Genomic DNA, 9906 nt, shown 5'->3' with positions numbered 1-9906 from the left:
GTACAAACTGAGATCATTCTGTCTAAGAAAGATTGGCTTTAAAGGTTTGTGATAGAGTACCCTCTACACTTTCTAGCAACCCCGGGGAGTTCTAGTAAAAGTGTGGGACGAAGCGGTACCTTGGCAACCTTCCCAATCGGCCTGGGAATATCTTGTGTGAATACCCTTGCATTATTACATAGTTGTAATTTACATTATTTAACAAGTGAAAATACACACACAAAAAAAAAAGTGAATGTCACGAAATAGAGACAAATTAGGGAGATTTGTAAAACAAAAAATTGAAATTTTAGAAAACTCTCCTAAATCGTCTTCTTCCACTCGTTCTCATTCACCACCATCACCCATACTTCCTGCACTTCCAATGATGGCTCAACAACAGGAAATCCAACCAAGAACGCTATAGGATTATCTACATCCTACGCGTACGGCCACACCTTCATGCATAATGTATCCCATGAATATGCCCAACTTCGATTTCAAACCTGGCATTATTCAACTTTTACCAACCTTTCATGGTATGGAAAATGAGAGTCCATATGTGCATATTCAGGCCTTCGAAGAGGTGGTGGCCACATTCAACAACCAAGCTGACATCATTAACTTGGTGAGATTGAAGTTCTTTCCTTTCTCACTCAAGGATAAAGCCAAAAGCTGGTTGTATTCCTTAAGGCCAAGGTCTATTGGGACTTGGGACGAAATGACAAAAGCATTTTTCTCTAAATTTTTCCCACCCCATAAGACTAGCAGCCTTAAGAGGCAAATCTCTACCTTCACCCAAAAGGACCATGAAACGTTTCATCAGGTCTGGGAGAGGTTTAAAGATTTGATGGGCCAGTGCCCACATCATGGATACAAAAGTTGGCGTCTTGTCAGCTATTTCTACGACGGTCTCACAGCCGACAAAAGACAATTCGTACAAATGATGTGCAATGGCGACTTCCTACAGAAAGATCCCGAAGAAGCTTTGGAATATCTTGAAGAAATTTCTAAAAAATCATACACATGGAGTGCGCCAAGTCCTACAGACAAGCCACGAACAGCCGGAGTCTACCAATTGAAGGAGGAGGACAGTGTGAAAGCTCAACTTGAAGCTTTGAAAAAACAATTTGAGGCTTTCAAAACTCAAGAAGGTAAAGCACTCCAGATGGCTGCAAAAGTGGAAAAGCAAGAACCATGCTTCATTTGTGGAGGGACTGATCATCAACCACAAGAGTGCCCTAGTCTTAGTATGTTAAGGGGAGGAGATGAGGAACAGTGTAATGCCTTAGGGGATTACAAGAAGCCTTATAATGCCTACTCCAACACATACAATCCTGGTTGGCGTAAACATCCCAATTTCAGTTGGAAGGATACAAGTCAAAATCAAGCATCTGGGAGCCAATGGAGGCCTGATCAACAAAAGAATTCTCTTGAGAGTTCCATGAAAATTCTCGCAGAATCTCAACTAGAGTTCAGGACTTATTTCACTCAGGTGATAGAGGAATTGAAGGACATAAAGATTCAAATAACAAAGTTAAATGATTCTTCAGTCATTCAAGAGCGTGGTAAGCTTCCCGCTCAGCCTCTAATCACTCCCAAAGGGCAACATATGGCACAAACCTCCGCTCCTTCAGAGTCTAATCTCAAAGGGGTTAATGCTATTACTACCCGATGTGGTCAAAGTACGGTATCACCATTACCTAAGACCACTAGTGTACCAATGCCCGCTCCAGATGTTGATGTGCCACAGAACCTTCCAGTAAAGGTGCCCTTTCCTCAGGCTTTGAAATCCACTGGAAAGTCATAGTGAGATCCTTGACTTTTTGACACAAGTTAAGGTTAACCTGCCATTACTTCATGTAATCAAGCAAGTACCGGCTTATGCCAAAGTTATCAAGGATCTATGCACTATCAAAAGGAAGCACCATGTCAAGAAAACTGCATTCTTGGCAAAACAAGCTAGTGCGGTGATCGACTGCAAGACACCGCTTAAATACAAAGATCCTGGTTGTCCCACCATTTCATGTCAAATAGGGGAACAGGAATTTGGCCAAGCCCTCCTGGACTTAGGTGCAAGTGTAAATCTCATGCCTTATTCCATATACTTGCAACTAGGCCTAGGAGAACTTAAGCCCACATCTGTGGTGCTACAATTAGCCGATCGATCAGTTAAGAAACCTCAAGGAATAGTTGAAGATGTCTTGATTCAAATTGATAAATTCTATTACCCTGTGGATTTTCTCATCTTGGACACTCAATCTGAAGTCAACTTAGAGTCCAAAATTCCCATCATTCTCGGACGACCATTCCTCGCAACAGCAAATGCACTCATCAATTGTAGGAATGGTCTCATGAAAATCTCTTTTGGGAACATGACTCTAGAGGTGAATGTTTTCAACATTGGTAAACAACCACCTGATAATGATGAGTGTTTCCAATCATTTCTGATCGATACACTTATTTCAGAAGAGGTAGAAGCACAATACACTTCCACTCATCTCAATGACCTCTTTGAAATTTCTGAGATTTTTGAGTCGGGTAATACTGAAATCAACCCTAAAGTCATCAATCAATTACCTACCAAAAGAACCATGTTTTGGAATCCAATCTTCGAGGGACTTCCTCAAGATAGGGAAACACCAAAACCATCCACTGTACAAGCTCCTCAACCAAACTTGGCTCAACTTCCTAAGGAACTTAAGCATGTCTTCTTGGGAGCAAACAACACTTTCCCTGTCATCATATCCTCCACCCTTAATGCAACTCAAGAGCAATAACTTATCAACGTGCTCACAGAGCAAAGAGGAGCAATTGGTTGGACGTTAGCTGACATTAAAGGGATTAGTCCCTTGATTTGCTCCCATCACATTAAATTGGAAGACGGGGCCATACCACGACGTGATCCTCAAAGGATATTAAACCCACCAATGAAGGAAGTTGTAAAGACAGAAATCTTGAAGCTTCTGGATTACGGGATACTTTATCCTGTTGCCGACAGTAAGTGGGTTAGCCCAACTCAGGTTGTTCCCAAGAAATCGGGAGTAACAGTGGTACCAAATGATAAGGGAGAACTCATCCCTACCAAGGTCACAACAGGTTGGCGCATGTGCATTGATTATAGAAAATTAAATGCCGCCACCTGTAAAGACCATTTCCCACTTCCATTCATCGATCAAATCTTGGAACGTGTGGCAGGTCATCCTTTCTACAGCTTTCTCGATGGTTATTCGGGGTACTACCAAATCGAAATTGCTTTAGAAGATCAGGAAAAGACCACATTCACTTGTCCTTTTGGTACCTATGCCTTTCGGCGTATGCCATTTGGCCTGTGTAATGCCCCAGCCACCTTCCAAATACGCATGATGAGTATCTTTAGTGATATGATCGAGAATTGTATGGAAGTATATATGGATGATTTGACAGTCTTTGGTGATTCATTTGAATCAAGCCTTCTCAATTTGGAAGCTGTGCTTAAACGATGCAAAGAGAAAGGCCTGGTACTCAACTGGGAGAAGTGTCATTTCATGGTGCCATCTGGCATAGTCTTGGGGCATATTGTTTCACAACGAGGAATTGAGGTTGATCAATCCAAGATTGAACTCATATCAAAGCTGCCCGCCCCCAAGACTATTAAGGATGTTCGATCCTTTCTTGGGCATGCTGGATTCTATAGGAGGTTCATCCAGAATTTTTCGACGATAGCTCGACCTTTGTCGAACCTCTTGGCAAAAGACGTGGTGTTTAACTGGACATCCGAGTGTGATGAATCCTTCCAAACACTTGTCACCAAACTCACTTCTGCCCCTATCATTCAACCACCTGATTGGAACTTGCCATTCGAGATCATGTGTGATGCTAGCAATTACGCTATAGGGGCCGTCCTTGGTCAACGAAGGGAAGGGAAGCCCTTCGTCGTATACTATGCAAGTAGAACTCTTAATAGTGCTCAAATGAACTATTCTACTACTGAGAAAGAGTTGCTTGCCGTAGTATTCGCACTTGACAAGTTTCGTTCCTACCTGATCGGTTCCCCTATCACGGTCTTCACCGACCACTCTGCTCTTAAGTACCTCCTTTCCAAAAAGGATGCTAAGGCACGCTTAATTAGGTGGATCCTTCTCTTACAGGAATTTGACTTGACCATCAAGGATAAGAAAGGAGTTGAAAATGTGGTAGCGGACCACCTATCTCGTTTAGAGTTTTCTGATTCCGCCGATGGCCCTGCTATCCAAGATGACTTCCCTGATGAACATCTCTACACCATCACTAAGTTACCATGGTACGCTCATATTGTTAATTACTTAGTGATTGGTGAGCTTCCTGCTTCCTGGAATGCACAGGATAAACGTAAATTTTTGGTCGAGGTCCGTAACTTTTACTGGGATGATCCATATCTTTTCAAGTACTGCCCCGACCAAATTATGAGACGTTGCATTCCAGATGATGAAATTTTTAGTGTCTTGAACTTTTGCCACAATGAAGCATGTGGTGGTCATTTTTCTATGAAAAAGACTGCTGCAAAAATCTTACAGTGTGGTCTATACTGGCCCACTTTGTTCAAAGACACTAACAATTTCTGTCGATCTTGTGAAAGGTGCCAGAAACTAGGTGCGCTATCCCGACGACACATGATGCCATTGAACCCAATGCTCGTAATAGAAATATTCGACTGTTGGGGAATTGATTTTATGGGACCGTTCCCACCTTCTTCTGGTTACCTTTACATTCTCCTCGCCATAGACTATGTCTCCAAGTGGGTTGAAGCCGTGCCATGTCGAAATGCAGATAACACAACTGTTGTGAAATTCTTAAAAGAAAATGTGTTATCTCGTTTTGGCACACCACGAGCTATCATCAGTGATCAAGGCACCCATTTCTGCAACCACTCTTTTGAGCATTTGATGCAAAAGTATGGTGTACTTCACAAGGTTGCATTGCGTTATCACCCACAGACAAATGGCCAAGCTGAGTTAGCTAATCGTGAAATTAAGCAAATTTTAGAAAAGATGGTTAACCCTGACCGCAAAGATTGGTCCTCCCGACTTCTCGATGCTCTTTGGGCCTACCGCACTGCTTACAAAACTCAGCTAGGCATGTCTCCTTACAGACTAGTCTATGGCAAGGCCTGCCATCTCCCTGTTGAACTGGAACATAAAGCATACTGGGCTGTAAAAAGCCTAAATTCTGATCTCAACGCGGCGGGCCTTAATCGTAAGCTTCAATTGTCAGAAATTGAGGAGCAACGGAATGATGCTTATGATAACTCTAGGATCTACAAGGCTAAATTAAAAGCGGCTCATGACAAGCAGATCCTGAGAAAAAAATTTGAGCCAAATCAGCGAGTGCATCTTTATGACACTCGCCTGCATATCCACCCTGGGAAACTGAGATCCCGGTGGACTGGGCCGTATATTGTAAAAACTGTCTTCCCCCACGATGTTGTTGAGGTCGAAGACCCAACCGATGGGAGAAAATTCAATGTGAATGGCCAGCGACTGAAACACTACATAGAGAGGGTGCCCCAGCCTATCGAGGATATCCTCGTGGCTCCGGTTTACCAGCCCTGAGTAGTGTTTCCCTGATCTTGTAGACAGGTTTGTTCTCTTTTTCCTTTTATCTTTGTCATCTTATTTTGTTATTTGTTATCATTTTTTTTGTTTTTCAGTTTTTATGTTTTTAGAGGATCAATATCGCTGCTATCCATGGTTGCTTGCTCTCAAGGTGTTCTCTTTCCCTATTCTTTTAATTTTTATATCTTTAGACATTGAGGACACTGTATTATTTTAGTTGGGGGTGGTGAGCATATTCAAGCATGTTTCTTAATTTTTGTCATATTAATATTTTCATGGTCAAATTTTTCAAAAATTACTCATTTATTCTTGTAAAATGTTATTTTCAAGCCAAATTTACTATCTTTGTTACTTAGAATTTTTCTAGAGTTATAAAATGCACATACCAAACTTTGTGGTAAGATGGGTGTTAGCACGTATTTGTTTAGAAACTTTGCCATGTTTAAGTGTTCATATTTTTGTGAGTGGCGAGATTTGAGAAAACAACTTTTGAATTTTTATTGATTCTTAGACATGGTTATCATTATTTTGGACATGGTACTAGGGTTTTGATTGGATGTTGCTTTAAGGGATAATTTTTATAGACAAATCTTATTAAGGAGCCTTTTTGTAATTATTTTCTTTATGTGCAAAAAAAAAAAACAAAAAAAAAAACCAAGAGCAACATTTCCATCATTATATCCAACATGTTGCCTCTTGTTCAAAAAAAAAAAAAAAAAGTTTGTAGTATTTCATTTTTTTTTAATTTTTTTTTTTGTTTTGGCTCCTAGAATAAATGTAAAAGATTGTCTATTTTTGTCCCGAAAAGCTGGTTTGTGGTACTCTTTATGGTGGTTGTCCAAATAATTCATAACCTATCTTCGTTTCAATGTTTATTCAAATGTTTGTCCTAAATTGATCTATCCAGTTCGAGTGCTCACTTTTCATTTTCCAACTCCATGAGTGAAATTCTTAGCCATGAATAAATACTTTCAAATACCTGTGAGGCTAATGGAGTTGAGACTTTCACTTGGTACATTTTTCGAAAGCATTTATGTGTTTTGGTTTGCGGTAAGAAGGTTCGGGTTTGGTGCACACACTCACAGCTCTAGATTTATTCAAGGTAATTATGTATAGTTCTTATTGGCTTGTTACTAATATTTTGCTTGAATATTTGTGCCATTTTTTTTAAAACTTTTGACCAAGAAAATATTTTATTGACATTATTTTTGTTCGCTTGAATTGCTAGAGACTAGAAATAAGCTAACTGGGGGTTGTGATTAAACCTCAAATTTGTATATTTTAAGTATTTAATTGTATACATAAAATTAAGTTAATTAATTATTTTCACGATTTTAATTATAAAATTATTGTAGTTGGAAATATTTAATTTAATTTAATTTTTATGTTATTTTTGAGCAAAGTTGTGTAAATGAAAATTGTGGCAAGTCCAACAAAATAGGCCCAACTCCAATTATTTATCCATGCATTTATCTCTCTCCAATTAAGGATACATTAACTTGGACAATAGCTTCAACGAGCAACTACAATAAAATATTGGCCCATGATTCAATTCAAGGTGTGGACAACTTCTTTAATCAATTAATGGGCCTGCGTTTATGATGTTTTCACCAGCAACCAAAGCCCAATTGAAGAAGCAATCGTGTCTTTCTGTGAAGTTAGAACCACGTTAGTCAGTTTCACACGCCCAACATCCCAACTCTCCAGTTGTGACACACGTCTCCCACGTTTCCAATTTGCTCAGAAGTAGAAGCCACTCTTCTCAATATTTTGTGGCATTTCACCCACTATATGGTACACGAAAATAGCAAGTATTGAGAGCATTTCATCACTATAAATAGACCCAAAGCTATTGAGAAAGCATCAGATTTTAGTAGTGTTATTATACCAAAATTTTATCTTTTCTTTATTTTACTTTATTAATTTTGGTGTAAAGACAATGCCTTTTCTAGGCTAATTTCTTTGGCAAGACTCAAGTGTAAGTTCATGTAATTTTTATTTTTCTAGTATATTGATTCTCTTTGTTCTTCATTTCCATATTTATTATATTAAATTTCTCTTCTTCTAAATTGCACTTTAAATTTAATAGTACCTTTTATATAAGTTCAGTCATGCTTTTCTTATGTAAGTAAGGCTATTAATTATTAGGGTGTTTATTATATTATATGATTTTTACTGCATTCTGCCGGTGGTATTTTGTCGATTTAAATTATATGATATGATAGTATTTTTAGAAGTAGTATTAATTTAATTAGAGAACATATTTTTCTAGTGGGCTTAATTATACACATTTTCCAACTATAATTAATGGTGTAGAATTATAGTTGAGGTTAAAGAATCAATTTTATTAGGAAAATATAATTGCATGTACAAAGCTTGTGTCTTCCATAATCATTTTCTGATCACTTCTCATTTTAATTACTTGTTTAATTTTTAAAAATCATTTCTCAATATTCTCATCACATTCAAGGTTCATATTTTATTCTTGTAAAATTACTAATTGTCCTTTTGAGTGTATTTTTCCTCCCTGTGGATACGACATATAGCCCGTTTACTACCGCGACCGCAGTGTAACTAATTGGGCGACATCAGTGACCCATCTTGTTTTAACCAAACATTAATAACTTTGATTCTTAAGGTTAAAAAACCTACAACGGTGACTCAATTGAGGCCAATCAGTCTATGTAATGTTCTATACAAGCTGGTATCAAAGACTATTATGCTCAGACTCAAACCATACCTATCTCATATCATATTAAGTTCACAAAGTGCTTTCATTCAATCTCACCTCATCACAGATAATGTTTTAGTTGCTTTTGAATTGTTGCACTCTCTTAAGAATTTAAAGAGAGGCAAAGAAGGTTACGCTGCCATGAAACTTGACATGAGTAAAGCTTTCAATCGAGTCGAATGGTATTTTCTTGAGCGAGTTATGTATGTTATGGGTTTTCATACAGCTGTGGTGTCACTCATTTTATGATGCATTCAGAGTGTTTCTTATTCTTTTTTTTATCAATGGATCTGTTCAAGGACATGTTAATCCAAGTCGTGGGATTAGACAAGGGGATCCACTTTCCCTATACTTATTCATTATTTGTGCAGAAGGCCTTTCCAGATGATTCCATCATGAAGAAATTTGTGGTCATTTACATGGATTAAAAGTTGCTCATGGTGCTCCAACTGTCTCTCACCTCTTCTTTGCAGATGATAGCTTAGTCCTCTGTCGTGCCAATCCAAGATCGGCTAATGCAGTTAAACGGTGTCTTGATTACTATTGTCGTGCCTCAGGTCAGAAACTTAACCTAGAAAATTCTATTTTTTCATTCTCACCAAACACTTTGCCTTCGATCCAAGCAAACCTTCAGCAACTTTTACTTATGCCAATTCAACCTTGTCATGAACATTACTTGGGTCTTCCATCTTATTCGGGAAGAGATAAACAAGTTCAATTTCGTGAGATTAAAGACAGACTTTGGAAGTTACTTTCTGCCTGGCAAGAACAGTTATTTTCTATTCGTGGCAAAGAGATTCTTCTGAAAGCGGTGGCTCAATCAATACCGACCTATGATATGAGCTTTTTCGTGTCTCTAAGTCTATCATTAACCAAATTGAAGTAAAGATGAATAAAGTTTGGTGGGGTTCAAATTCTTCAGGCATGGGTATTAATTGGAAGACATGGAAAGCTCTTTGCCAATCCAAGGTTGAAGGTGGTGTGGGATTTAAGAGTTTTATTCACTATAACCAGACCTTACCTGCTAAACTGGCATGGAGGATTTTTTCCAACCCAGATTCACTATTGACCTGAATTCTTAAGGCTAGATATTTTAAGAATTCTTCCTTTTTAGATGCTGGTTATGGTTTTAACCCTTCACTCACTTGGCAAGAGATCATTTGGGGTAAAGAACTTTTATCCAAAGGCTTGAGATAGAAAGTTGGTGATGGACAAAATATACTTTGTGCTACGGATTCATGGCTACCAGGTATTTCTAATTCCAAGCCATTAATATTTAATGGCATTCACAGAAGCTTGAAGGTCTCACATCTCATCACTACTTCGAGGCAATGGGACACTCCTTTGTTGAAGACCCTATTTATTGGGTATGATGTAGAAAAAATACAGAGCATCCCCTTGACCTTGTACTCTCACCCAGATCATCACATTTGGAACCATGAAAAAAATTGTATATACACAGTCAAATCTGGTTACTTTCTAGCTACACACTTGGAAGAACAACATTCTACGGTTAGTTGTTCTCAAACTTCAAAATTCTGGGCTCTTTCCATCCCCTCAAAGGTGTGAATTTTCATATGGAGGGCAATTCATGATTGCCTCCTAGAATTCTCCATAAATGAC

At 38.5% G+C, this 9906-nt stretch overlaps 1 protein-coding gene and 1 non-coding gene across 2 annotated transcripts; one reads left to right on the top strand and one right to left on the bottom strand.

Annotated features, from left to right (window-relative positions):
- The first annotated feature begins 448 nt into the window (after nt 1-448).
- Nucleotides 449-2759, top strand: LOC133039753 (uncharacterized). Its single transcript, XM_061118694.1, has 2 exons — nt 449-1747; nt 1851-2759. Exons 1-2 carry the CDS (start codon nt 449-451, stop codon nt 2757-2759), a joined length of 2208 nt encoding a protein of 735 aa, XP_060974677.1.
- On the bottom strand, nt 749-855 carry LOC133029407 (small nucleolar RNA R71). Its single transcript, XR_009683529.1, has one exon. It is a non-coding gene; the product is annotated as a small nucleolar RNA R71 (small nucleolar RNA).
- Nucleotides 2760-9906: the final 7147 nt, after the last annotated feature.

This window comes from Cannabis sativa, chromosome 7, assembly GCF_029168945.1.
Source record: "Cannabis sativa cultivar Pink pepper isolate KNU-18-1 chromosome 7, ASM2916894v1, whole genome shotgun sequence".
NCBI lineage: Eukaryota > Viridiplantae > Streptophyta > Magnoliopsida > Rosales > Cannabaceae > Cannabis > Cannabis sativa.
The sequence above is the reverse complement of the archived record's forward strand: the minus strand, read 5'-3'. Positions and strand labels throughout refer to the sequence as shown.

Excerpts from the sequence above, each read along its gene's own strand:
- LOC133039753 (XM_061118694.1), top strand. The coding sequence starts at position 449 with ATGTATCCCATGAATATGCCCAACTTCGATTTCAAACCTGGCATTATT. Across the intron at positions 1,748-1,850 it reads CACAGAACCTTCCAGTAAAG|CAAGTACCGGCTTATGCCAA; the intron begins GTGCCCTTTCCT and ends CATGTAATCAAG.